The 27,498-nt window shown below is 53.8% G+C and overlaps 4 protein-coding genes across 7 annotated transcripts in view; 1 reads left to right on the forward strand and 3 right to left on the reverse strand.

Moving 5' to 3' along the window:
- The window catches only part of DNAI1 (dynein axonemal intermediate chain 1), a 137,449-nt gene extending 124,513 nt beyond the window's left edge, over positions 1 to 12,936 (forward strand). The window contains exon 20 of the mRNA XM_064735753.1: positions 12,659 to 12,936. Coding sequence (XP_064591823.1) covers positions 12,659 to 12,763 — 105 coding nt within the window. The 3' untranslated portion in view covers positions 12,764 to 12,936. The remainder of the gene's footprint in view (positions 1 to 12,658) is intronic.
- A 2,029-nt stretch (positions 12,937 to 14,965) lies between these two features.
- ENHO (energy homeostasis associated) lies at positions 14,966 to 15,449 on the reverse strand. The gene has a single exon (XM_064735618.1). It carries the CDS (start codon positions 15,298 to 15,300, stop codon positions 15,115 to 15,117), a length of 186 nt encoding a protein of 61 aa, XP_064591688.1. The 5' UTR covers positions 15,301 to 15,449; the 3' UTR covers positions 14,966 to 15,114.
- Positions 15,450 to 18,890: 3,441 nt separating this feature from the next.
- On the reverse strand, positions 18,891 to 21,225 carry RPP25L (ribonuclease P/MRP subunit p25 like). 4 transcript variants are annotated; one of them, XM_064736434.1, is made up of 2 exons: positions 21,114 to 21,225; positions 18,891 to 20,220 (listed from the first exon to the last, which is right to left on the reverse strand). In XM_064736434.1, exon 2 carries the CDS (start codon positions 20,209 to 20,211, stop codon positions 19,663 to 19,665), a length of 549 nt encoding a protein of 182 aa, XP_064592504.1. In that variant the 5' UTR covers positions 20,212 to 20,220; positions 21,114 to 21,225; the 3' UTR covers positions 18,891 to 19,662. The 4 variants fall into 4 exon arrangements, with proteins under 4 accessions (XP_064592504.1, XP_064592505.1, XP_064592507.1 ...); XM_064736435.1 differs by lacking the exon at positions 21,114 to 21,225 and adding an exon at positions 20,789 to 20,944; XM_064736437.1 differs by lacking the exon at positions 21,114 to 21,225 and adding an exon at positions 20,987 to 21,008 and having other exon boundaries at positions 19,528 to 20,220.
- Positions 21,226 to 22,103: 878 nt separating this feature from the next.
- On the reverse strand, positions 22,104 to 26,566 carry DCTN3 (dynactin subunit 3). Its single transcript, XM_064736438.1, has 7 exons — positions 26,441 to 26,566; positions 26,228 to 26,312; positions 25,250 to 25,336; positions 24,250 to 24,333; positions 23,671 to 23,729; positions 22,906 to 22,965; positions 22,104 to 22,483 (listed from the first exon to the last, which is right to left on the reverse strand). The coding sequence occupies exons 1-7, from the start codon at positions 26,537 to 26,539 to the stop codon at positions 22,394 to 22,396; spliced, it is 564 nt and encodes a 187-aa protein (XP_064592508.1). The 5' UTR covers positions 26,540 to 26,566; the 3' UTR covers positions 22,104 to 22,393.
- Positions 26,567 to 27,498: the final 932 nt, after the last annotated feature.

Consider the following 27,498-nt stretch of genomic DNA (forward strand, 5'->3'; position numbering starts at 1 on the left):
CCATCCTTGGCTTTACCTGTCCCTCCTCAGGGAACCTTCTGTGGTTCTGTATTTGTTTTCTGGTGCCAAGCCAAATGGCAAGTGCAAGTCTGAGCTAAACCAGGAGAGTGCAGAGAGTGCAGAAATTATGCCAGAAACAGGAAAAGTAACCAGCTGAAAAATCACCACAAAAGAGCAGCTTTCAGTGAAAAAACTGGGATGAAATCTCAGAGCAGTCTGCAGGTTTATTTGGGAGGATGGATTGGTGTCCTCATTGGCATTTCAAATTTCTTATTCATTCCTCAGCTGATCTAGAGAGTTCACTTATAAAGTCTTGGGAGGATCTGGCAGCATGGAGGTCACAAGGACTCTGAAAGGCTCTGTACCAGATGTCCACATGGGGATATGAACTGAAACTGAGGAAGTGGTTTCAGTGAAGACCAAAGTACCAACAACATCTGCCAGGGCTGGTCTCCACTGTGCTTGATTCTGCATAGGTACAGAACATGAATCAAGTTTCTGTGATCCAAAGACTCAGAATTATGCTAATGAGCCCAGTTTAGTCAGTAATCCCATGCCTCCAACAGGATATGATTTAATCATGGAGTGAGGTGAGAATTTGTCTCATATTATGTACACCACAATAGAATACAAACCCCAGATTGTCATATAGAAAACAATGCCTTCCTTTATGGTTAAATCATGGATTGCTGGAATAAATCAGCTCTGTTGCAGGTTCTCTGCTGCTGTTGCTGGATTGCTGACTCATTTACAGGTGGTTGCTGGGGAATTTAAATTGCAAACAACCATTCATGATGATCCAGACTTCTTACAGATTTTACAAGCTAGGGAGAAGCCGGCACTCTTTCTCCAGTTACCTTCTTCTCACCTTCAGGACAGTTTCAGCTCTCTTACCTAAGGATGTTATGCATCTTTATGGCAAAGAGGGCATCAATGCAAGTATAATTACTGTAATTTGGATTTAATTTTCTGAGCACAAGTGCCTCCTTTCTGTCTTCCTTTTATTTCTTGCTTGGTTGCCAGCTGTGAAAACATCTCTTTCCAGGATTGTACTTGATGCCAGGCATGCAGCAGTGAAATGGGCTCATCCCCTGCTGAGCTGTGTCTCACCCAGCTCTCAGGTGATGGTGACTCTTCCCTCACAGGGAAGGGAAGAGCTGGATCATCAAAGGGCCAGGAGAAACCACCACACCTTGGCATTGCTTACTGCATCTCCCAGCACTTTACATTCAGGATCCACAGGATTAACTGTTTTGTGGGAGAAGCAGTGGGGTATGGAGGGCTGAGGCAACATTATTTCTACAAAGCAATTGCTTCCACCACTCCTCTGAGCAAGTTTAGGCATCTCTTTTGGGCTTGTGGAGAGGAACAACTCTGGTTGTCACCTTGAGCGCTCTGAAAACATCACCAGGTTCTTGTTCAGTCCTTACCAGTTCCCCCCAGACCTGCAGCCTAACAACACATCTGACTTTCAGGGATTTCCTCACACAAGGGAGATACGAGGAGTCAGTGCCTGGGCTCAGATCAGAATGGAAACAGAGAGCCTGGGGAGAAGTGACCCCTCCTGAGATGATGATCTGACTATGCCATTGGAATCTGCAGCCAGAAGTGGTATCCAGATGTGACAAGACCTCTGCCATCTCCATCAAGGAGATCCCTCCCTTAAGGAGGATACCTCTTTACCCTCTTCTTTGAGGGCCCCCAGGAGGAATGGTGGCTGTTTTCCTGGCAGCACTGCCCCAGCCATGTCTATCTGTCCCAGCTCCAGCAATACAAAGAGTGAGGCAAGGATCAGGCCATGTTTGCTGGTATTTTGAGGCTTTCAGTGACACTATGGTGACCAGCTTTGTGTCATAGTTCCAGCTGTTAACCAGCACTGCCAAGCCCATCGCTAAACCATGTCGCTGAGTGTCAGCATACCTTTTAAATACCTTCAGCACTGGTGACACCACAACTTCCCTGGGCAGCCTCCTCCTGTGCTTGACAAGCCTTTTTGGTGAAGGATTTTTCTGTAGTGCACCTGTCCACTGAGTGTTGTGCATCAATGTCGGTGAGCCTCTGACAACAGGTCCCCTCTAGTCCTTACATCTGCAATTATTTGTCAGATAGCTTATCTTGCCGCTGTTTTGATGAAACTGCCAGCTGCTGGTTAACCTTCTTCTGTCTTTGGTACTCGTGGGACTCGCTTGGCAGTGGAAAGATTACTTTGGGAAGTGCTTGCCTTAAGGACCTTGATGACTGCCACATAATTTTCTTTCCAGCATGCCTCTATTTTGCAATACTTTGTTTCAAAGAATATCCATTAGTTTCAGCAGCCAGCGGAGCAGATGGGTTTAACTGGTCTATGGCTCTGAAGTAATTACATTTTGGTACAACAGAGACACAGCAGCAAACATGTAAAATTAATTCAGGTGCAGCATCCCAGTCAGCGTCTCAAAGCAAAGAGGACTTTAGGGAGGCCACTCCTGGCCATGCGGAGGCTGTGCTGTTGGCAGTGTGGACAATCACTAGGAATATCTCCCTCTGGTTTCCACAGATGATGTTGGATTGACTTTTCCCATGGCCAGTCCCTTCTTCAAAAATGTATTAGTATCAGAGAGATGGATTACTGCTCCCATCTCTCTCTCCTGCTTCTGTTATAATTAAAACAGCAATATATGCATGAAGCAATTAGATTTTAATAATGCTTTTCTAAACAGGATGTCAAGGAGCTTAGTACAAAGACTTGGGCTGGAGCCAGATCAGCGTCTTAAGACTGGATTGTGGTTAAAACTGGCTGTCTCCTGCTTGAACAGCTTACAGGAACACAGAATCCAGATTTGCTTTTTATTCAGGGTGTACCTCATCTTTGTCTCCAGACAGGACCCAGAAGACCCCTTGTTGCTGGGTGGCAGGCTCAGGGTGAGGTATGGGTAGGAACACATCACCAGTGCATGTGGTAATGTGTGTCTGCTGGCGGGACAGGAGCATCCCCATCCCCTCCAGCCCTGCTGCCATCCCCATCACTGTGTGCCAGGGATCCAGGTCCATCCTGGGCTCCTTCCTGCAGAGCAGCTTTTGGCCAGGTCAGGCCATATCAGCTGGCAGTGTCTCCCAGAAGGAAAGGAGTGCTTCCGTGTGTGCCTGTGCCCCAGGGGAGCACTCCCTGAGCTGCTTCCCAGCATGTTGCTGGAATTCTCCTGCGCTGTTTTATCCTGTCTGCTTCTGGCTGAGATGCAGTGTTTGGCCCCTGCATTTGCAGTCGAATGAGCAGGAATGCTGTTCCCTGCACCGCCTTGCTCAGACCCTCACGGACAGTCCTGTGCAGCTGGGTCAGTGAGCATGGATGGGGAGTGTGTAACACAACCCCAGCATCACTGCAGGATATGTGGGCTCAGAGGGCAGATGTCTCAACAGAAAACAGGCAGCAGAAAACATGGACCAGCGCTATGCCAAGCCCACTCCAGGAGAGGACTGACACCAGCAACACTCAGGAGCTCCCTGTGGTGGGACATAGCTGTCTGTCTGTCTGTGTGGCAGGAAGGGATTTCTCAGCTGCCATAACTGTGTGAAATCCCAGGGAAGAACAACAGCTCTAGCTGCAGGATTTCCTGTGCTTGTCCTACGTCCAGCTCCTCGCTGACCTCTTTTAAGCCCTGATTTGCATGCTGCAGCGTAGCTCAGTCGTGGCTGATGTGATTTAGCGTGACGTCCCACGCTGCCCAGGCTAACAGGGTATCTGCTTCCCAGGCCTGGGAGTGTTTGTGTGGCATTCATCATTTGCCTGGCGGTTTCCTGTGCAGCAGGTGGAGAGAAGCTGTGCAAGCTATTTAATCTGAGGCAAATGGGGAGACTCAGTTTGAAGTAAACAGGATGCACTTCGGTGAGGATGGAGGGAAGCAGAGGGAAAGGAGGTTGGAATAACTGGCTGAGGAGGTGAACAGAGGAAGGTCTCACTTACCTAAGCAGAGAGCACAGGCAGCGGGGGGGTGAGCAGGAAACATGATCTGATCCTGCTGCACTGCTTTGCACTGCAAAGGCCTCTGCTCCAGTTCTGGGTACTGGGGTTGAGACACATGAGGGGTAGGAGAGCAGCAAGGACGGTTGTCCTGGTTCAGAGCAAATTTGGGAGAGAATTCACAAAGAGGCTTCTCTAGGAAAGCAGGTTCAATCGGCCCCTCCCCACAGCCGGTCCGGGAGAAAATACCTCCTTGGAGAAAAGTGGAAAAAAACCTTTTTATTAAATGATAAAACCTAAACAATATTAAAAAATAAAACCCCTTGCCACTCCAAAAGAGATGACAAACTGAGAAAGTCCCTCCCCAGATTGCAGCTCAGCTCACTCAGTCTCTGATCAGTCCCTCAGTGCTGGAATTGTCGCAGGCCAGGCCCGGCCCGGTGGGCCACAGCTGCAGCTGCCGGTGCTCCCCTGGGTGTTCAGGCCAGAGCAGGTTTCAACAGGTCCGAAGGAAAGCGGGAAAAAGGAAAAAAAACACAGTCCAGGGAACTTCTTTGCCTCAGCTAGCTAAAACTAATTAAAAGCAAAGGAGAGCTCTGTCCCACTGTCTGTCCATCCTCAGATAGCACAGTCAGGAGCAGGAATGTGGAGGAGTGAGTGCAGTGTCTGAAAACAAACTGCGCGCTTCTTCTCTCCCCCCTTCACTCTCTGGAACAAGTCTTAGAGGTCCAAAACTTATTATTCAGCATTAGCAGAACAAGACGACTGGGGATAAAAGCATCATATAGTCAACCCAGAACTGGTTCAGCAGCAGCTGAGAGGCTGGAATCAGGGAGATGAGAGAGGTGAGCACTGCCAAAGAGATCCTGGGCTGCAGGGTAAGGAAGGCAGTGCTCTGAGGTAACAAGACAGCAGGAAAAGACTGAGGGAGAAGGTTTCAGTGGGCATAAGATATCTGCTGACAGATATCTCCAAGAATGGGTTAGCAGCACCATTCCTGGGGGGTTCCGAAAGAAATGGCTGTGCAGGTGTTGGGAGCAGAGTGGGACAATCCACTGCATGGAGCCTCTTGTGCTGAGCACCCCAAGGACTGAACAGGCATCTGGACAAGCAGTTTAAGAGGAGCTGCTCCCACCATGGACAAGAGTGCACTAGTGAACTAACCCCTCCTAGGTCAGCCTCAGGTGACTCTGTGAGTTAAATGAAAAATACACAAGGAGGATGCATTGTTGAGATGACAGAATTGTTCACATAGCTGAAATATCTAGTGCAGTTTCTGAAGCATCCCTGAGTTCAGTCATGGAGAGTGGGAAAGAGAAAGAGAGGAATGTAGCTTAACATTAAATTGCAGACTGAGTTTTTTCATAAGCAGAAGAGTATCAGTCATAATACATCTTTCATGGCATTGGCATTTAATGTTATTACATATGAGACTTCTTTGAGCAAGGACATTTATTTTTACTTCTAATAATAACAAAATCCAGTTTCCGGTGTACTTGTATTTATCCAAAATGAAGTATATTCACATTCTCCCATGAAAGTAGCAACCAAGAATATATTCCCTATACAAATGCTTTTATGAACTGTATTAAAAAAATTTAAAGAAGGTGCTGTGTTAAAAGGAAAACAGCAACTGGACTTTCTTAAGGCAATTAAAAGGTGATCAAGGTGGATATGTATATGTTAATAATTGTGGCCAGAGAAAAAGGCATTGAAAAAGCTCCAGCTTTTTAAAATATACTGTTCGTACAACTGCAAATGTTGTCTCATGAGATGCTGTGCTCTATGATATAAAAGCAGCACCCAAGAGTTGCAGGAGCTGCATATTCACATTTGTGTTTGATTGCTTTTATTAAACTCTAATCTGTAACAGCTTACTGAACCGGCATGCCAAAATGCTAAAGTAAAGCTGAAGTAATAAAAAAAAAAAAAAAAAAAAAAAAAAGTGATAAGGAAATGTTGCTGGGTGGCTGACTGTGCTGCCTGGCAGGAATCAAGGGCTGCAGCTCAAGAATGCTGAGGTCACTGCACTCTGCAGGGCATATCCTTGATTTTATCCCTCTGGATGGGTTTGCTGTACGTGCCTGTGGGTGCTGTGTGTGCCCGAGCCTTTCACGTCAGGTTTGCCAACCCAGGTGAAGAGGTGCTGCAGATGTGGCCCCTCATGGCAGGTGCAGAGTTAGGGAAACCTGCTTAGCTTTTGGATTGTCTAGGTTACCCTGAGGTTTGGTGTCAGGTGTCACTGGAATTCCAGCAATATTTGAAGTCAAGCTAGAACACTAGGTATGGCCTGTCTAGTGGGTTTTATGGATAATCTCAATTAAAATCTCATTTCCTTCCTCCCCACTGCTTGGGTCTGAGAGATCCCACAGCTAAACACTGGGCACTAATTCCTCCACCAGCCTTTGCATCCCAGGCCTTTATAGCACCTGGCATGTGGACAGGCTTTGACTATTGGGGCTTCCCAAAATGTTAAAAGCTACTTGAAATAATTTATCCCATCCTGATGAGCCAAATGGCACTTCAGAAAATCTGAATCCAGTAGGGCTGGATGCAGGGTTTGAGTGGGTGATGCGCTGCCTGTCCCCACAGTGAGGTGAAGGAAAGGGCATCCCATACCCTCTGTCCTTATCCCAGTGATGGTTTGCACCACCAGGACTCCCTGGGCTTGAGGAAAAAGCTTTTAGGGGTTTTATTCCACTCTGACTCCTTCAGGAGGTCTCAGTGTGCCAGGACAGGATAATTGCCTTGCACGATGAGCACACAATGGTTTTTCTCAGTGCTTAGTACAAGTCACTTAAGTGATACGACTGAAAATCTTTTCCCTGTACCTTGTGAAGAGTTTTTTTTTCTCACCAGGCTGCTCTGTTTGAGTAGAGTGTATAGATGTTGGCTCATCTCAGTGACTAAGGCTGATGACACCCAAAAGAAAGCTGTTGTTCATCTCACACACCCAGAGCTCACAGTTAGAGTTTAGCTAAATTGTCCTCAAGGCTGACAAAACACAGTGTGACCTCCTGGGACCCTGTTGCTGATGTTTCCTAGTCACAGCATCTGTGCAGAGTAGAGTTTATGGTATTAGCTCATTTCAGACCCATAATGTATTAAGATGACTTTAAAACTTATCTTTCTCTTTAAAGCTATTTATTTGGTGATTAATGACCTGTGGGTCATGACAACACCCCTCTTCTGAACTTGTGTCAGACAATGGAAAAGACAGAAGACCAAGAGTTTTAAATGGTTTTGGTGGGTTTCTGCAGCTGGTACAGGGATAAATTCGGAAGGAGGTAACAAATCATTGTAATGCCCAGTTCAGAGGAGCTGTGGGGACTGCCATGAGACAAATCTGCACTCAGCTTGGCCTTGTTTGCTGAAGTTTTCATGCTAAATGTGGTCTTTTTATGGCTAAATTTAGGTGCCTAAATTAGTGGTCTGTAAGAGACATTGCTCGAGGCTCTGGAGTTAGCAAGAATAGGGAACGTTCTTCAGGGAACAGCTCCTGCTGTGTGCACAACTTCTGCTTGGCAAGAGTACACTGCAGGGGGGGGTGAGCAAGGAGGGGGAGTCCCAGCCAGCCCCTGGCAGGGCAGGCACACAGCAGTGACCATGCACAGGCTGTGCTCCCTGATGGCCATGGATCTGACCAGGCTCTTAGCTCCCTGCTGCTGCTGCTGCTGCTGCAGAGCCCGTCCATTCCATCAGGCTTTCCCTCCCCTCTCCCATGGATGTTTGTGGACAGGCCAGCTCTGTGGTGTGCTCTGGGCAGCTACACACTGTCTGGGGACAACTGACCCCTGCCCACGTGCCCTGCCCAATTCCTTCTGGTTTATTTCCAGTGACAATCCCATCCACTTCCAGGTCTGATCCAATTTTGCACTTCCTGCCTGCTGGATGTCCTGACCTCTGCTCCCATGCCTTTCCTGGCAGATGTGTGCTGCTGAGCCACAGGCTGGTCCCAGCACTGTGACCCAATCTAAATGGTGACTTCCAACAAGCAAAGGCAGGCAGCTGGGGCCCTGAGACCTGTGTGCCCTGCTGTGCTTTGGCGTGGGCCAGTGCAGATTCCAGGGAAAGTCTCTGAGTCAGGATGTGAGTTTGAGCAAGGTGAGGGTGCTTGCCCTGAGATGCACAGGTTGTACCTGAAGCTGGAGGTAAGAGCATCCTTGAGGCCCGTAATCCTGTGTGGCTGCTGTCACCTGAATGACCCAGCTGTCACCTGAATGACCCAGCCATCCCCTGGGCTTTTCTGCTGGCTTCATTCCCAGCAAAAAGCTGTTTACTGTGTCATTTATTTCCAAATAGTAGTGGAATAAGCCTAAATCCTTATCTCCAGTCTGTCAGCTAATCCTTCCATGGGCCAGGACCGATGCTGTCAAATCAGGCTGTGGGTGTACCTCAAGGCTTTCTGTGGTGGAAGAGCATGTTGCTGTTCATGCAAATGGACTTCTGGAGAGCCCAGAAGTCCTGGCACAGACATCATCCCCAGCTCAGCACAAATCCAGCTTCATTTGCAGCACTGGGTTGCAATAGGACCATGATGAGGTAGATCTGGGAGGCTTCAGGACTGCAGCTCTTATCATATTCCTGTTGATCCCATTAATGTTTGGTTAGAAGCCCAGGGAGATGATGAGGAAAATTTTTCTTGTTTTCGTGAAGGAGTTTGGCTTTCCCTGGCCTTCCTGACAGAAATGCTGCAGGGAAGCTTCACCTTTGCTTTCATTTGTTGAGTTCACCAGGCCAGTCACTAGTGTGTTTTGGTAGTGGAGGAGCCCTTACTCTGGAACTGTCACCTTAACCTGAGCAGAAGGAACAAGAAAAGATCTTCTCTCAAAGAAATACTCCTCTGAACAGCTGGCAGGCTGTGTGCCCCTTCCCACTGAGGATAATAAGAATAAGCAATTTTAAATGTCTTCTTGAGGCTTCTCACCCCCTTCAAAGCAACTCTGTAAAAGCTTAAACCCTTGTGCGCAGGAGGCCAGTTCTTAGGTCTGGGCTGATTTAGAAAATGTCTGGGCTGCTTTATAAAATGTCTAGGTCCTGTTCCAGCATGACTGTATCCAGAAATCCCATGGTGTAAGGAATGACATCAGTGTCATGACAGCAGCAGGGCAGAGACAGGCCTGTGCCCCTTGGCCAAGCTCAGCAGGGTAAAGAGTCACCTCTGCTCCCAAGGAAGTTGTGGGACTTTCCTGACTATGCTCATGTCAGTGTGGTTGACTTCCTTGCTACTTTAAAATATAAACATGTTTGGCCTTGTTTAATCAAGACTTCGGAACAGATATTTCATGATTATTCAACCAATGGGAAAAAGACATGGAAGCTAAGAAGTGCCAGCATCACAGCTTTTATGGGAGTTTTATTAACTCGGTGGCATACTGTTCAACTAGGGAATGAAGGCATTAGCCAAGACTCCAGTTTAAATGAGTTGCTTAACCTGAATGCAGAGTTCAGCATGTGCCAGTGTGGGGATGAGTGGGGCTGAGGCTCCAAGGGTCAAGGGATCTTCAGGCAGCCAGGCCTCATCCTCATCTTTGTCCTAGTTCTCACTCCACCCTTCCCTCTGAGGCTTCCCTCAGTCATCTGTAACCTCCTGCTTCACTTCCAGTGCCAGCTCACTCTGGGGCTGAGAGGACCATCAAGGGTCCTCCACACTGCCTGTAAGCCTGAGCTCTGTGCCTCAGTTTCCCTGTTTGACAAGCCAGGGAAAACCTCAGATGTGAGGTACAGGGAGTACAAGGGCTGTGAGAAACCTGGCAACAAATACAGCAGCATGGACACAAACAGGGGGTCTCTTCCTCATCTCTCTTCCCTGAGGTCACATTCTGTAATCAGGGCAGAGTCCATCCCCACACAGCACCTTTCCTGGCCTTGCCCTGAGCTTTCCTGCCATGTCCCTCATCACATTTCAACAGGAACACTTTGCTCTCCAGCTGGAAGCAGCTAACAGTAAAGTCTATGCAAATGCTGCTCTGAGCAGCTCCAGTACCCTTCCATGAGCTGCTCAGGGACAGACCTCCCATGTAACCTCAGCTCTGCATCCAGCAGCTTCAAGGGGAAGATTGATCTGCCCTGGCTCACTCCCAGCTCCTGATGAGCCCTATGGATGTGGTGTAAGCAGGGATGTAGGTGGAGGGCAGGCTCAGCTGCACACATGGTGGCAGAGCCCCACAAGTGCCCTCTCCACACCTGGCTGTGGCAGCTACTGGAGGCAGAACCTTTTGGCAGCCATGTGTGGAAGTGACACTTCCCCATCTCGTGTGTGCCCTGGGACATGAAATAGCTCTGCTCCAAGAAGGACTGCTTCTCAGAGGTCTGATGCAACCCGAGTCCCTGGATTTGCAGGAAGTTGCCACATGCATCCAAGCAGATCCCTCCGTGCTGTGCTGGTGCCATCAGCGGCCTAGCCAGCTCACAAGCACAAGTGCCCTGGGAGAAGCAGATGACAGAATAAAGGGAAACTTTCCATGCCAGTGCCCCTAAAAGGACATTGTAATTTCCATTCCCTGTGTCATCTTGCTTGCTTGGTTATGTGGCGTTAAATTAGGGCTCTGGTTCAGTTACGGCTCATTACAGGCCTGCGTGTGACTTTGTTACAGCGTGCTCACAAGCACCAAAGGAGCTGAGCCAGTGTGAAAGTCAAAGTTTTAGGGACAGTTTGGTGACCAGGAGCTGAGCCTTGCCTGAGGCTGGTGAATTCAGCAAGGCTTAGAGGCTCAGACACAGTTCCCATGGGCCGGCATGACATCAGGCAGGGTGTGTTCCTGACCCTGCCAGTAGAGAGGTCAAACGGCTTGGGATGGAGATGGATTGGTGACAGGTGGCTTCAGCATCTTCTCTTTCCATTTGAGCAAAGAAGGTGTCTCTTTTGCCTGTCCCGAGGACCTTTGTGTGATGCTGTATGTGACACAGAGTGCCAAAGGGAGGAGTTTGAATGCTGTCAGACAGAAAAATAGCTTTTCTGCAGAAATAGCTAGGTCCTGAAATACCTCGAGCAGCTGTGTTTATGCCAAGGCTCTCACTCAGAGAGATGCTCTGCTGTGGTGTGGGCCATTATTACAAACATCACTGGCCCAGACATTACAAACATCGCTGTGGCCCAGACCAGAGCTACAAAGGGCGCTGCTCACCTGCTGGCATTAACACAAACCAGCACTGTCCCACCATGGAGACTATGGACAGTAAATTAAAGAGCATGGGCTCATCCCAGTGCTCAGAACAGCGGTGGGGCTCTCTTCTTGGGGGCAGAGGGGTTTCCAAATATCCCTGTCCCCATCCTCCCCCCAGGACTGCCTTCATCTCAGCAGTGTCCTCTGGCAGCTTAGGAAACCTCTGCCCCACCGAGGTTGTGCTGGGCTGGGAGGAGGGAGGACACAGGGAGGGATTCCCCGGGGCTTTCCCCATTGTCATCACTCAACAGTGCCCGCGTTTGCTGGAGACACGCAGTAAGATTCATGCGGGATAAGAACTTTCCCGGTGCTGTGCACTGAAGGGAGGGTGTGTGTTAGTAATTGCTGCGCCCGTGGCCATTAGCGGGGCTGGAGAATCGATCTGCTCTAAGTGGGGAGAGAGGAAAGCTGGCAATCTCCTTCCTCGGTGCTGAGTGCTGCCCCTCTGGCCTTTTGAGAGCACGGAGAGCAGCAGCTGTGCTTTGGGGATGCCAAGAAGAGCCAGTACAGCAGCTTCCTGCAGGCTGCCTCCAAGCGTGGCCAGGGATGTTCCCTTCCCTTTGCTCTGCTGCGGTGCTGGAGGCCCATTGCCACCTCTCCTGAGCCCACCTGCCAGGCTGTGCCAGCCCTCCTGCTCACCTGCGCTAGGCAGCTGCTTCCTGGGGTGCCCAGAGCCATGCTGCACACAGAGGAGCTCCCCAGCCCCAAAGCAGGGGCATCCCATCAAATCCAAAGGCAAGGCGAGATCCAGCAGGGTGGCAAAGGGGAAGCCTGGGACTGAAAGGCAGCACTGCATGATGGAAGTGGTGACTGTGGAGATGCTGTTTTGGAGAAATTCCATGGCATAGACACTCAGCTGCAGGAGGGCTTGGTGGGCTCAGTGTAGCTTGGAAAATTCCTCTGCTGCAGCTGTGTCTTATGTGATGAGAACCTGGAGAGCCTAAGCCCGGTTAATCACTTTCCCAAAGTGCCAGAACTCTGTTGAGAGCAATGCTGCAGCCCACAGCACAGCAGAAACATCATGCCCAAAGCACTGAGTGGAATTTGTGCCTTCAGCAGGGACATCATCCTCTGCCAGGCCTGGAAAGCCCCTGCTGCACCCAAATAAGCAAGGGCTGAACTGGGCGGGTTCTTTCCCTTGTGCTATGTGATTTTTCTCAAGATGCTGGTAGTTTGCTGTAGCACTCAGGCAGGGAGCCCGTGGGATGCTTGGGACAGGTGCTGGGGGAATGTGGGAGGTGCCATGGGGCTAAGAAGGTCTAGGAAGAGAGAGGTAGAAAAGGCTTTGAGTCATTGTGGATCAATAGATCCACTATCATTCCCGTCCAAACACTTCATTAGTGTCCTTTCCCAGCTCATAGGAGCTTTCACACATCTCATGGCACCTTGGGCTTGAAAAATGAGGATAAGCAGGTGCATCCCCCTGTGGATCAGCCTCCAGTGAGGGGTGAGAGCTCAGACACAGTACGCCAGCAGCCCTCCCTGTGTTGGACACCCCTCCTCATCCCTGCTTTCCTCTCTGCTTACAGTTCTATCCTGCTTGGTCTCTTTGCAGGAAAAGAAAGGCCAGGAGGTGAAGAAAGGTCCCGAGGAGGAAATAGCAAAAATGGAGAAGCTGCTTAGCCTGGTGAGACAGCCAGGGAAGAAAGAAGAGCAGTGAGAGGGGGGAATGGTGACTCTGTGGGCAGCCTCCGACCAAACAAGCTGGGCTTTGATCGGTGGCTGCTTGGCATGCAAGCCACGGGCCCCTGCTGCCCACTTTTTGCACAGCAGGAACACTTTTCCTCTATGCCCAGACAAATAAACCGAGGTGCTGGGAGAGCTGTGGTATGCAGTCATGTCTGGCTTGGGCAAATCTCACCATGCTTGGCCCTCCAGAGCCACAAGGCCCTTGGCTTTCCCAAGCCTTGACTGGGCTTGCACCAGCTGAGAGCCCTATGGAGGGCAGGAGTGGGGGCCTAGGAAAACTTTAGGGCTGCAGCTTCACGGCAGCCAGTCCCACTGTGTGAGTGCTGGCCAGAGAGACTGAGCTCTGAGCTGTAAACACCCCCCAGGCATTTGTGCAAGTCAAATGGAATGGCACTCCTGGATTTTGGGGTGGGGGGTGGCAACCTAAGCCAGAGGGTGCCTGGAAACCAGGCCTGGTGCCCCAGGACTGTGTGAGAGACATTCCATGCCTCCAGACAGCACATGGCAGCAGCTGCCCGTCCCCAGGCTCACAGCTCCCCTCTCCCCTGGGGCCTCAGCGTGGGGCTGGGGTGCCTCTGCCCAGCTGGTGCCCGTGGGTTTGCAGAGCCTGCCACCACTCTGTGTGCAGCAGAGGATCAGCTGCTGTGTGGCTGCGGTGGCAGCAGGAGCAGCAGTGCCTCACAGCATGCTGATGAGCGGTGGCTGTCACCACCAGATCTCTGTGCACAGCTCCCAGGCCTGGGGAGCAAAGCCACCAGACAGGTGTGGTGGCAGGTGTCCTCCATATGCTCAGCTGGCCTGTCTCCCACAAGCATCCTTGGAAAGTGAGGCCACAGCTTGGGAACTCTGCGTGCCTCTGGCACAAAGGTTGGGGAATGCTCTCTGCTGACTCTCACATGCCCCAGGCAGGAAATACCCAGTCAGGCTTCACCCAGCATTTAAAAGCCACAGACAGATGTGGACATGAGCCCTTCCTTATCACCATCCCTGAGCAAACCACCCGCAGTCCTCTGGACACATCAGTCCCCAGCCCCGGGACAGCCCTCCAGGATGGCCGGACATTCCACCTCCCCACAAATTTTCCAGGCACTGGGTAGAGCTCAGAGACACAAGGTGGGTCCTACAATCTGTTTATTAGTCTAGTAAAAACAAGGCTGCAAAGGGATGTGTTTGCTACACCTGACACGGGGAGGAGCCGCAGGCCCTGCCAGGCCTGGCCAAGCCTCTGCAGGACCCCAGGCTGGCATCCCTCCCACCCCACCCTTCTGTCCCCTTATTGCAGTGGCCATGCCAGTGGTGACTGTGGCTATTGCTCGGCTCTAGGAAAGGCAAGGCAGAGCCCTCCAAAACCCACAGCACCCACTGGCAGGGCAGGGGGATGCAGCTGTCAGGCTTGCATACAAGCCAGATGACAGCATCCCTCCCCACAGAGCCACTGTGATCCCCAGGGAACAGGCAGGGTCAAAGAACCTTCAGAGCTATTTGTCCAGGCACCCTCATCTCGCCAGGAAAAAGCCACACCAGGCTGCTCTCAGCGGGATCAGGGATGCCTGCAGGGGCACCCACGGGCAGGGTGAGTGCCACGGCTGACCTCGGCTGGGAGCAGGCAGGGGGAGGGCAGGGACACGCACCCAGCGAGGAGGAGAAGGGTGGTTTGCCTAGCAGCGTTGGTGCTGATGCTGGAGGGGACTGACAGACAGGCCAGGGATGATCAGGCAGACCATGCAGGCCCTCTTGTGCCTCATTAAACCCGCTGCTCGGGCACACATCTGCCAAATGCCCACCTGAGGCTGAGGGCACACGGCACTCAGGGCCACCCCCAAGCGTCTGGGCTGGTGACACCCTGCTCTGCCAGCAGGGCTGGGGCTGCTCAGGTTTCCCTGGGCACACCCTGCCAGCCTGCACTTGTGCCAGCCCTGCTGCCTCCCCTCTCCAGGCCCCCAGCCCACTTTGCCCAGGCCTGTGACTTTGCTGCCACTGTCCCAGGCCATGAGCACCAGAGAAGGGCCCACAAACTCTTCCCAAACGAGGGGTGCACTTGAAGGCAGAGCTCCTGCTGTGCTCACTGGCTGCTGGGACAGGCATGGCTGTCCCTGTAGCATATCCCCATCAGTTGTCTCTCTATCCCCATCACCACTGTGGGCACTCGCAGGAACTTCACACACCAAAACCACAAAGGCAAAGGACTGTGGCTTTGTCACAGCCCCTGCAAGCAGCTGGGTGTCCCCTCAGCTTTCATCGTGCCTGGTCCAGCACTCAAGTCCCAGCACAGGCATCCAGTGTGGCACAGCTCCTTCTGCACAGCCGGATACCCCAGGCAGATCAGGGCTGCAGCAGGTACTTCTCTTCATTCCTTGACTCATCCACATCAGAAGCCGGGGTCTTCTTGGGACATGAGGGGGTCCTGCAGGCTTTGCAGAGGATGAGGAAGAGGATGAGGATGAGCAGCGCAATGACACAGTTAAAAGAAATTGCCACGATGGCTCCGGTGGAGAGAGCAGGCGCCATGGCCGCCGTCCCGCAGGGATCAGCAGCGCCCACAGCCCGGTCTCACGCTCGGGATGCCAGGGCAGTGATGGAGCGTGCAGCCTCCACTGCTGGCACTGGCAGGGGACAAAGGGGACGGCCGTGGTGCTGGCGGTGGGACGGGGATGGACAGTGTCACCCCGTCACTTCGGGCACTCACACCTGTGTCCCGGGCTGCACCACACCACAGGGAAGCTTTCTCTCGGCTTCCCCTCCTCCGGCAGGGCAGTGAGGGCACAGGGATCACTGTTCTGCCTCCAGCACCTGGAAGAGAGAAAGTCGCAGTCACCGTGGCATGAAGGGACAGGCTCTGTGACCCCCTCGGGCTCTGGCGGTGCCAGGGGACAGCTGCCCCAGGGCCCCCTCGGGGCTCCGCTGGAGTTCGAGACCTGCAGCGGCTCCCAGGTCTGATGCTCTTTGGGGGATATTTCCAGCCCTGGCTCTGCCCCTTATCCCCCGCACGGGCCACCAAGCTGGAGGTGTCCCCAGTGGGAGACCCTTCGCCTCATCCCGGCCCAGACGCTCCTTCCCGTGCACTCCCGGGTGACTCCGGACAGCCCTGGCCCCGCTCCGATCCCCTCTCCATCCTCCAACTCCTTTTCCTGCCGGCGGGACGCCGCTGCCAGGTCCCGCATCGAGAACGGGCCGGGTGGCAGCAGGTGGGGGGCCAGGGCAGCCCCGTTGTGCTCTTTACCGGGGTCGGGCAGAGCCCCGGCTGCGCCTCTGAACCCCGGGGCCTCTGACCCCCGCCCGCCGCGGAGCGGGACAACCACGGAGCCCCCGGAACCGGACAGCAACAGGTCCCACCAACTCCGCCCTCCCGCCGCGGAGCCCCGGCGTTACCCACCTGCCTCCGCTTCTCCCCCGGGGTCGGACCCCGGTGCCGGCGGGAGGGCGGGCGGCGCTGCCGAGGCGGGGGTCCCGCTGGGAGCGGGCTGGGGCGCGGGGTGCCGGCGCGGAGCGGCCCCGGCGCGGCCCCGGCAGCGCTCGTAGCCGGCGCGGTCCCGCCGCGGCCGCCCGTGGGTGCCGCAGCCCCGCGCGCCGCCCGCGCCCTCCCGCCGGCACCGGTGGGCGGGCCCTGCTGCCTCCCCGCCCCTGCCCCGCCATTGGTCAGCCCCTCCGCCCACCGCCCATCATTGGCCGAACACCTCCCTCGGGACACGCCCCCTCGCCCGGCTCCCACGTGAGCGGCGGGGGGAGAACGCCGGCTAGCGCGCGCTCTGCCGGCCCGGCCCGGGACCCGGCCCGGTACTGCCCCGGTACTGCCAGCTGTACAACCCGGTACTGCCAGCTGTACTGCCCCGGTACTGCCAACGGTACTGCCCCGGTACTTCCCCCGCTACTGCCCTGGTACTGACAGTGGTACAGCCCCGGTACTGCCAGAGGTACAACCCAGTACTGCCCCGGTACTGCCAACACTACTGCCCCAGTAGTGCCCTGGTACTGCGAGCACAACTGCCCCTGGTCGTGGCCCCGGTACTGTCCCCGCTAGTGCCACCGGTGCTGCCCGGACTGGCCCCGGTGCTGCCCTCCCGCCGCTGCTGGTGCAGCCCTGCCCGCGTCCCGCAGCACTGCCCTCATGTGCTGCCTGCCTGCCCTGTCCTTCGTGCCCGGGGCCACCGGCTGGCTCTCCGTGCTGCTGCCTGCCCCTGCACACACACACACACACACACACACACACACACACACACACAGACACACACACACACACACACAAACACAGGCACACAAACAGAGACACACACACTCACACACACACGTGCACCTGGTCCCACACACATCGGGGCTTCGGGAAGCTGAGGATGGACTTGCCAGGGCAGGGCAGGGCTGGGCTCCTTCCCAGGTCACAAGGGCTACAGGCAGGCAGGGGTGGGCTTGGGCCCCATGATAGCCCAGGGAGAGGAGGGAACAGGACATTAAGGGAAAATCAGTATCTGGAATATAAGCAAGATGACTGGCATAGCCGGCTTCCCCCTGTCCTGTCGGTGGGGAAACTGAGGTATAGGGCAGCCTGACCCCATGCACAGCTGCCAGCTTCCACACGGGCATTGGAGCCAGAGAAGCCCTCGTGTGGGGCTTCACCCCAAAGAGGGGCACCCCTCCTGAAGGGCACAGGTGTGGCACCCAAAGGAGATGGCTGATACACAGGAGGAGAGGCTGGAGGGGCCCTCGGGGAGCTTCCTGGAGACCCGCAGGGATCAGCACCTGCAAATGCTCTGAAAAACCACATCCAAGCGCCACATATGCCTGGTGACACAGATGCACAGCAGTGACACCGGGGTCTGTGGCAGCAGGCACGGTGTCACATGGTGCGGCTCCGTGGGAGAAGAGGCAGCCGGATAAAGGGTGGGTGAAGGGCAGAGCTGTAAGGGAGCTGGGACATCTCTGTGCTGACCCAAATCCAGTAAGGGTTTGATGGTTGGGTAAAGCTCAGTCCTGAAGGGAGAGCCACCAAGTCAACTGAAGATAACTTCTAGTGAAACAAAAATAACAATCACTTCGCAGCTTTGATGAGGCGGCTTTAAACGTGCCCACGGCCATGAAGGAGGGTTACACAGGCTGCCTGAGGATCTGGCTCTCGGCTCTCTACTAAGAGGGTGTTTTGAGTAAACATAGACACATTGCCAGCCAAAATGTCAGAAGCCATCTGATCAGACACTCGAGCATCTTCCTTGGCATTTATGGCTAATCTGCTAATTAGTCGAGAAAAGCGGTCTCCTCCTTAGATGTGAGGGAGCAGCAGCTGGGAACGGCACTAAGATAAAACAGATTAACTCTGCCCCATCCGCGGGACTCACATCTGCCAGCACAGCAGACAGGTCCAAGCGTTTCCCTGACTCCCTGCAGGCAGTGGGGCAGGAAGCAGCGAGCCCTCCAGAGGGGCAGGAGGTTGCAAGCCTGGCACAGTCCTGGCTCCTGGCGCTCGTTTGGATGCGAGGCAGGTGTCTGTGCGCCAGGCAGGCTGCTCGAGTCCTGTCTGGTTGCATGGGCAACACACTGCACCTCTCACTTGGGTAAAATCTCTCAACATTTGTGCTGTTACTCTTTAACTGACAGTGCAGAGCGCTGGGTCCAGCTGGAGCTCACAGCACCAACACCGACAAGGGAAGAGCGCAGGACAGGGAGTGCTCAGGACACGTGTGAGCTCTCAAGGTGAGAGCCCAGCCCGTCACAGGAACAGCCCTTCTCTCCAGCCCAGAATTACTGACCAGACCTGCTCCACGAGGGAAACTACTGCACAAGAGATGATCCATCCTTTGCCTCACTCAGCAGAGTTTAGCACGAGTCTTTTTGAGGCTGCAGTTCCAGCCAGTTTATTAAAGGATGGAAAAAAAAGTAGCAAAAAACTTCACAGAAAAGAAACAGAACCTTGATCTATTTTGGATGTGAAAAGAGGTTAGTATTTGGATAATAACCTCCCCTTGGATCAGGGTCCATTTACAGTCACACAAGGAACAAACAGTGCAGCAGGAGGGCTGAAGAGCAGAGCTTCAGCCAGCAGCCACAACCCCACCACCAATGCCTACAGGGTGACCTCCAGTGGGATGAGTGAGACATGACAAATTTCCAAGTTACATGAAGTAACATCTTTATTTTAAAACCATCTTTGTGCATTATGAAGGAGCAGAAAGGGGAACAAACAGGATCCTTTGGAGCTTCCTGTTACCACCACCCCAGGACAGCTGCAGAGCCACAGGATTTCAGGCTGGTTACAACACGAGTCGACTGCTGCCTGTTTGGAGAGAGATGCACAACCACCAGCTCTGCTGAGCCAAGGAGCTACCTGCACATGACGCCACACAGAGCTGCATCCTGGCAGTCCTACATTCCACCCCCCTGACAGGCTCAGCAGGACTCTTCAGGCACAGAAATGGCACAACTGTGCCCTGCTGTCTGTATGTTCATGAGCCAGGGCGGCGCTGGCAGCTTCCCAGGGATTCCACATCAGGTCCTGTCTCCCCTTTGTACTGGTCAGAGCAACCTGCACCTGGCACACAGACAGGTGTCTGTCCCACTGCCCAGGCTGCTGCACGCCCAGGCACCGGAAACCTCACTGAGCGTGCAGCCCTTCGCTGGGGCTCGCTGACAGCACACCAACAGTTCTTGCACAAGCAGAGGCAATTCCCATCTTCCGCGATCCCCTAAGGAATACAGCCCAGCAGCCTCTGGCAAGGGAACTTGTCAAAACCCATTTTCAGACAGCCAGGATCACACCCAGTTGCATCAGTCCGCTCCTCCTGCCCTCCCCTCAGACCTGTGTGAGCCCCGTGTTCAGCAGCAGCTGTGCAGCCACAGCCCCGGGCTGGTTTCTGCAGCTCCCCTGAACCACGCGGGGCCGCCGCCTCAGGGCCCGCCCGTCACTCCCCCTGTGGAGCGAGGGTGCTTCCCCGTGCTGGCAGCTCCCCGGCCTCCGCCCTGCTTCCGCTTCATCTGGCCCTGCGATTCTGCTTTCAGTGTCTCAGTCCAGAAGGCATCGAAAGATCCCGGGGCCTGGTACCCCGGCTCCTGGGGATCCAGGGCATCTTTACTCAGCAGGACACAAATGGCAGGAATGTTCCTCTTCACTGTCAAGGCATCGAGGCCTGCCTCAGGCACAATGGGCTCCCAGATTTCTTCAATCTGTCTGAAGAGCACTTTGGTGATCTGGTGCAGCTCCTTCAGCCTTCGTTTCATGATTTCCACGCAGGTGATGGTCTTGCTGACGGCCTTGCCTGAGCCAGTGAAAAGAATCTGCCTCACCGAGTCCTGTTCCATCTTGCTCATGGCATAGCCCATCAGATTTCTGATTTTGCTCCCATCCTTCACCTTCATTTCAATAATATCAGCGGGCAGGTCAGTGAAAGGAAGAGGACAAGGTTTCTCCACAATTTTGGTCTTCTTATAGTTCTCCATTCTGCAATGCTGAAAAGGAAAACAGACCCATGAACACCCAGCTGTAAAGAAACTCTCACCACAGTTAGCTACGGCCTTTCCTTTGAAGGGCACTCTGAACTGTCAGGGTTGGGAATCCTGGAAAGGCACAACCAAAAGATTAGCCCAGTCCTCATAAGGACATACCTACACTACGAATGTTACCACAGGGCGGCCTGAGCCTTGGCAGGTAGGCTGTGAAAAAAACAGCTTTAGTGCTGTGGGCCTAAGCAGGGTGACATGAAAAACACTGCTGTATCTCAAGAGAATGCAGAGCAAACAAGGGAAAAAGGGTGACTAAGAACAGAACTTGGGGATGCTGGCCACAGCTGCACCAGAAAATGCCCAGGATAAATTCAAGCAGAGTTTACATGCAGGACCTCGTGTACAAATATAGGCTCATGGGGACCTGGCCAGTCCAGCTGAGGGTAAAACACTGCGTGTCACAAGGGAGATGGCAAGCCAGGGATTGCAGCAATAAAAAAGCTTTCCTCGAGTAAAAGACAGAAAGGCCAAGTCTCACATCTGCCATCTCAGCCAAGGCAGGTGCCATCCTGACCTAAGTCTGCTTGACCCTGTGCAGGGCACTCCACGTCCCCACGGCACAGCTCAAGGTGCAGAAGATCGCAGTACTTTGTTTCCCGCAGGCTCCTGAGTCCCGCTGCACCCAGACGCTGCACCCCGCATCCCATCCTCCTCAGGGACACGGCAGCGCGGAGACCCCGCTCCGAACCCTGGGAGCACACGAGGCCCTCACCCCCACACGGCCAGCGCCGCATCGGTGCCGAGGGGCCCGGGGGGAGCCAGGCCGCCGCGGTGGGATGCGGGAATGCCGGGGTGGGAGTGAGGAATGCCCCGGTGTGGCGTGCGGAACCCCCGCTCACCTGCGGCCGCCTCAGCGCGCCCTTCGACACAAGATGGCGGCCGGCGCCGGGCGCGCGCAAGCGCGAGGCGGATGGGCGGGGCTCGAAACCGGGGCCACGCCCATCAGCCACATGATCGGGTGTGCCCCTAGTGGGCGGAGCGAACGGCGGCCCCGCCGACAAGGCGGTCCCGGTGCTTCCCCGCTCCCGCAGGCACATCCCGCTCTGCCGGCACCGGGCACGGACTCGGAGTCCCTGTGCGCCCCCACTGGCACATCCCGCTCTCCCGGCACCGGACACAGCATCCCTGTGCGCTCCCACGGGCGCATCCCGCTCTCCTGGCACCGGGCATGGACACGGAGTCCCTGTGCGCTCCCACGGAAGGCCGAGTGCCAGCTCCCACCCTTACCTGAGCTCCCCAGGCAGCTGCAGGGAGTGGGTTTTTTTAAAAAACAGCGAGGGTGCTGATCAGGGAAGAGTTCAGGGACCGGCAAGCTCTTCAGGGATTCCTGTGGGATTTCTGCCCCGTTCCTGCAGGACTCCCAGGTCACACTCAGCTGGGCAGCTTCTCACCAACCTGAAGGGTTTGAGACCCTTGCAAAAGCATGGCCTTGGAAACTCCATATTACAGCCAGACCAAGCAAGGCATGGCTTGTGCCTCTCACTGGAAAGGGAAAGAGACAGCACAGGCCTTGGCTTGCAGCAGCCTCAGGAAAGCAGAGGCAGGATAAAGGCAAAAGCTACTCCTTCTGTCAGCACAGAGATGGGAGAACATCAAGGCGGAAAAGATCCACAAGACCAGATTCCCCTGAGCATGGACAACTCACATGAACAGGAGTGTGGGGCAGTCTACAGAGTGTGGGACTGGAAGGAATTTACCCACCCTTGGCCCAAGGCTGAAAGGAACCACTGGCCATCTCCTGGAGGCTGCCAAGAGATCACTGCCTGGGGAAAAATCCCCAGTCTGTGCCAGGAGCATTCCTCACACCCAGGGAGAGACAGACAACGCAGTTAGTGTTTCAGGACTTTACTACAGCCCACAAGGAAGCACAGAAATCGTGTTTTTAAAATACATTAAAACCAACATGCATTTCAGAGAGGTGCAAGATTTGCAAACGGTGGCAGATTAAGGAGCAGTGTGGCTTTGACTGGGGGCTGGCAAGGCTCTGTACAGAGCAGGGTGCCCCAGGATCCTTCCTTGTCACTTCAGCACGCTCGTGCCAAGCGGGAGGGAGCTGGGACCAGCAGGATGCAAGCTGTGCCACAGGAGCCCTGGGCATGCTGTGCTCCCAGCTCTGCCGTCACTCTGCCACAGGTTTTGCCTGCTTGGCCACTTCCAGACGTGTCAGGATTTCATTCCATTGCACAAACTGCTTGGAAAGAAGCAGGGTCTGGACATGATACTTAAGGAAAGTAATGTGGAAACTGCGAGGAAGAAACCCAGGTCAAAGCATCCTGACAGCATCATTACACCCCTGACTCCCTGGGAGAGCACAGGGCACCAGGCTGCTGAAAGCCTCCATGGATTCAATCCACCCAGTGGCTGAGCCACTGCACAGCACCATACACCCACAGGAGTCCAGGAGGCACTTGTGAACACCACAAACCACTGCCATCCAAGGGCTTTCTACAGAGTTTCCCTACCCACTGTGGCTTTGGGATGTGCCTCAGCACTGGGATCCTACGCAGCCAAGACAGGGACACAGGTGTCACCACATCAGAAAGGCTGTTAAAACCCAGGCTGGAGATGCAACAGGAGCAGCCAGGGGAAGGGGTCAATTCAGGTGTTCCAAGCCCAAAGTTCAAAGGATACCATTTTGTTGTAATCCTCAAGGAGTGTCTTGACGCTGTCAGTGAGATCGTGACGCTTCTCCTGCGAAGAGGGGAGTCACGGTGCATGAGCAAAAATAAGGTGAAGGACATTTCTCCCTTCCCAGTCCATGACAGCATGGCAGGAAACTCATCCAAGGACAGCACTCAGTGCTCAGGCCTTGGCTGTGGGTGCTCACTGCAGCTGGACTGGTCCCATGAAACAGCAAAGCCACCAGGCTTGCACTGCTGCCTGCCTCTCCTCAGTATCCAGGCTTTGCTTGCTCCAGAAATGAAACTCACAGCAAAATGCTGAAACAGACCATTAGGAACTGCCCAGGCTACTCACTGCCAGCTCCAAGAGTGCCCATACAGGGAGAGAAAGGGTGAAGGGACTGGGTGGCAGTGTCAACAACATTCCAGAGAGTAGGACACTGGAGGAGAGCAATGCCTCACTTCAGTGTCTCTGTAAAAGGGGGAATTCAAGATGGTTGAACCCACTGTCACTTACTAGGTGTCACTGAGAGCTGTTTTGAGTGGGATTATGGTGGGCAAATTTCCAACTTGGACTCAATTCACAGAAATCCTGGCTCCTTTTCCCCCTTGGAGTACTTAAAACTTCTTTAAGACCATAGTTTTAAAATTCAGATTGCAAAAAATGCCATAAATGAGCAATTCAATCAAATACAAATACAGGGGTGTCAGTACAGCCACTGGCAAAAGGTTCCTAGGCCCTTCTAGTCAGTACTGATAGGAATATTGACGGTACCTGCTGCTGTATGTGGATCTGTGAGAGCCGCTGCAGCTTGGCTGCGTGGTCAGGAACCGCTGGAAGCACAGAGGAGAAATCACTTTGGGTTGTTTTACAGCACATGGGAACAGCTCCCAAAGTACAGCCCAGTCCTCCTCCATGAGCACAGCACGGCAGAACTCCACTCACTGAGTGCAAGTGTCACACACGACTAAAAAAACCTACTTAACTACACTTTGAGCTCAGGGATGCCCACAGCGAGGGCTAACCAAGAACTACATCAGAGCAAACCACCTGCCAGGCGCAGAGATGTGCTGGATGTGAAAGAGCTCACAGGAAGGAATGACCTGCCAGGCTCCACCCTCTCTGCCATGGCACTCTCCCTAGGCTGCTCCACAAGCTCTATCACCTCCTTGTCCCTGCAAGGGAGGCTGGAGCAGCATGAGGAAGGGGCAGACCAAGTTTGCACTCAGTTTACTCTCACCCCACTAAGCTGTCCTCTTCTCCAGTCCCAGGCTGAAGACAAAAGAAAGCAAGCAGGACAGGCCACAGCTCAGCAGGTGGCATCTGCAGCTCCAGCTTGCGGAACATGCATACCTTGGATACTGGTGCTGTCCAGGATGGGCTGGAGGTTCTTCACTTGCTCCAGAAGGGCTGCACGGGCAGGAATGGCCTGTTCCTCTGATTGGGGGGGACAAGGAGCAACATCAGTAAACACAAAACACTGCTCTGGCTTTTCACAAATAGTGGTAATTTTTCCAGCTGATCTGTCTTTACAGAAAGGAGCTAGTTCATGATTTTATTTACATGTTTGTGCTGCTCATCCCTGGGTATTGATTCACACCAATTTCATGCTGGAGAATCTCCACCAAGTTTTAATGAGAGGACAAGGAGTATGGGTACAAATTGAAACAGAGGAAATTTAGGCTGGGTATTAGGGACAAATTCTTTACTGTGAGTGTGGTGAGGCACTGGCACAGGTTGCCCAGGAGGCTGTGGATGCTCCATCCCTGGCAGTGCTCAGGGCCAGGCTGGATGAGGCTCTGAGCAACCTGGGATAGCTGGGGAGGTGTCCCTGCCCATGGCAGGGTGGGCTGGGAGTGGATGGTCCTTAACCTTCCTTCCAGCCCCTTAACATTCCACGACTCTATGGAATTCCATTCACAGATTGCACCATTGCAGCTTGATCAGATTCCTCAGGTCAAGAAAGGACAAGGCTAGGGAATGTCAAAATACACCCAAATGTCTTCTGATTTGGTCCCAGCCTGAAGACTACTGGAAGTGGGGTGAGGAAACCATTCTAGCTCCAGCTTTTCTTACCAGCCTTTGATTAATTTGGGGCTACAGTGAGTGATCAATACGGGAGGGATCAGAGCTGATAAAAATACAGTGTGGCTGTGCACAAGGGAGCACTGAGGGTGGCAGACATCCTTGTACAAACCCTCTCTGACACCTCCTTGGAGCATGCAGTGCCACATCTTTACAACTGAAGAAAAGAAATCCATCCTGACCCATCTTAGGTAAAGAACACTTTTTTTTTTTTTTTTTGCAGTGCTACAAAAGCCTCCTGTTTACTCTCATTTTTTTCATGCCATACCTGCCAAGATGAACTGCAGCTTCATAGTGTCTGGAACGGCCATCCTGTCAATGTACTGGGGGTCAAGGTATTTTATTACATCTTCAACTGGAGGGATGAACAGGTTGGGAGAGAAAAAGTAGGGGACATGTTATGGCATTCACAAGAGCAGCCTCCCCTCCCTCTACATATCACATTACTGTGCAAACACTGCTCACTGGGCCACCTTTTTTTTCTCCCAAATTAATTAATTTCTATGTCACTTTGGAGCTCTGTGACCAAGAACTAATAAATGGCTCAAGCCAGGAAACACTGCTTTAGGGACAACAGGAAATCTTGCTTTTTGTCTGGACAACAGTTATCAAAGGTGAGTGAAATCTGCTTTCTCCCACTCTCAGGACAAAACCGGCCAACAGTCCCCCATCCTTAAAATCATCCACAAATGCAATTTATTCTTTGATACTGAGCAGCCACTGCAGAGTTCAACCACAACAATCCTCCCTGCCCCTCCTGCGACAACACAGAGCAAAACCTGGCCAGCATGCAGCTCTGCAGGATAAAGCACCCCCCAGTTTGGAGGCAGCTCCCCAGTTCTGCCCACTGAGTGAGAACTTTATTGCTCCCACCACACACAGAGGGCAGAGCTACTTCAGCAAGTCCAAGAAGTCCAAATGTGCAAGAATTCATTCAAGAAGCTCATACTCCAAGAGCCTTCAAGGACTGCCCTTCAGCCAGAGCAGATCCTGGCACTGACACCGGCAGATGGAAACTGAGCAAATAGCAGGCTCCAGCCGCCCTTTTCCCATCTCTGACTGCTGAGCTGGAGGATCGCGAGCACAAAACCCCCTCCCAATTACTTATTTCTGTGCCAAACAAACTAAAGATAAAGGCCCAAAACAAGCAGATTGCGGATGGTACTTTTGTTTAGAGCAGCGAAACCCTTTGGAGCTCCCCCCTCCCGCCCTCCGCGATCCTTCCCGTTCCGCAAGAGCCACTCACTTTTCTTAAAAAGGATTTTGATCCTCTCCCTCTTCCCGGCGATATTGTTCAGCGCCACCTGCACCTTCACCAGCTCGTCCGCCACCTGCAAAGGCACAGAGGGAGGGGACGGCGCTGTCAGGCCCCGCCGGGCAGCGGCACCCCAGGCACGCCAGGCCCCGCCGGCCCGCCCCAAACGGCCCCGGGCCGCCCTCCGCATCTCCCCCCCGGCACCTTTCGCTGCGCGCAGCCCCCGCTGCCGAGGCCGACGCGCTGCTCCAGCTCCTCCAGCCGCCACTGCAACCGCCGCAGCTCCGCAGCGCCCGCCGCCATCTTCGTGCCGGGCGGAAACAGCCGCGCCTCACTTCCGGCGCGCCCGGCTGTTGCCATGGCGGCGCGTTGCTAAGGACCACGGTTGCCATGGAGGCGGGAGGGTAGGCCGCGTCTGGCGGATCGGGGCCCTCTCGGAGGACGCGGCGCGGTCGATGGCGATTTGCACTGCAGAGGGAGGCGTGCAGCCCTCCCGCCGCCTGGGAGGGCAGTCGATGGCCGCTTCATTCCTGCGTGGTCCTCCAGGAAAGAGGCGCTGGGATGTATTAAAAGGAATTGATGTAGCGATCCGTGTGGATGCGGGCCCTTTGAAATCCGGGAGGCTGCCGCCGGCTTTCCCCCAGGCCTCTGTCTGCCCGCGTTCACCTTTCTCTTATTGACTGCCACAGGTGACACTCGCGAAGAAGAGAAGCACTAATGAATGGTGCAGCCAACACCAGCCGGGCTGGCACTCACAATTACACGGATTTCTGACAGGGATGAAACTAATTCATAGTAGCAGCATCTGCCACAGAAAAAGTCCAGAGGGTTTCCCAACCGCAGAGCAAGAAGTATCCTAGGGAAGACTGTGGCCAGCAGGTCAAGGAAGGTGATCCTGCCCTCTGCTCAGCCATGGTGAGGGCACATCGAGAGTGCCCTGTCCCCTTCTGGGCTCCTCAGCACAGGGAAAACAATAAGATACCAGAGAGGATCCAGCAGAGTCCACAAGGATGATTTGGGGTCTGGAGTATCTCTTTTCTGAGGAGAGACTGTGGGAGCTGGGCCTGTTCAGTCTGGAGAAAAGACTGAGGGGATCTCATAAATGCATGTAAATATATCAAAGGCTGGTGTCAGAGGGGATGGTGCCAGACTCTTTCCAGTGGTGCCCTGTGACAGGATGAGGAGCAATGGCCATAAGCTGCATCAGAAGGAAGGACTTCATTATCCTGAGGGTGACAGAGCACTGGAATGGCTGACTAGGG

Source organism: Zonotrichia leucophrys, chromosome Z (assembly GCF_028769735.1).
Source record: "Zonotrichia leucophrys gambelii isolate GWCS_2022_RI chromosome Z, RI_Zleu_2.0, whole genome shotgun sequence".
Lineage (NCBI taxonomy): Eukaryota > Metazoa > Chordata > Aves > Passeriformes > Passerellidae > Zonotrichia > Zonotrichia leucophrys.

What these genes read in the sequence shown, in the direction of transcription:
- ENHO (XM_064735618.1), bottom strand. Translation starts at nt 15,300, where the DNA reads ATGGCGCCTGCTCTCTCCACCGGAGCCATCGTGGCAATTTCTTTTAAC.
- RPP25L (XM_064736433.1), bottom strand. Translation starts at nt 20,782, where the DNA reads ATGGCACCTGCCTTGGCTGAGATGGCAGAT. An exon ending in CCTTGGCTGAGATGGCAGAT is followed by an intron (nt 20,221 to 20,752) that starts GTGAGACTTGGC and finishes TTTCCTTTTCAG; the next exon opens with CATTGCAGAATGGAGAACTA.
- DCTN3 (XM_064736438.1), bottom strand. Translation starts at nt 26,539, where the DNA reads ATGGCGGCGGGCGCTGCGGAGCTGCGGCGGTTGCAGTGGCGGCTGGAG. An exon ending in GCTGCAGTTCATCTTGGCAG is followed by an intron (nt 24,334 to 25,249) that starts GTATGGCATGAA and finishes CCCCCCAATCAG; the next exon opens with AGGAACAGGCCATTCCTGCC. An exon ending in AGATCCACATACAGCAGCAG is followed by an intron (nt 22,966 to 23,670) that starts GTACCGTCAATA and finishes CCCTCTTCGCAG; the next exon opens with GAGAAGCGTCACGATCTCAC.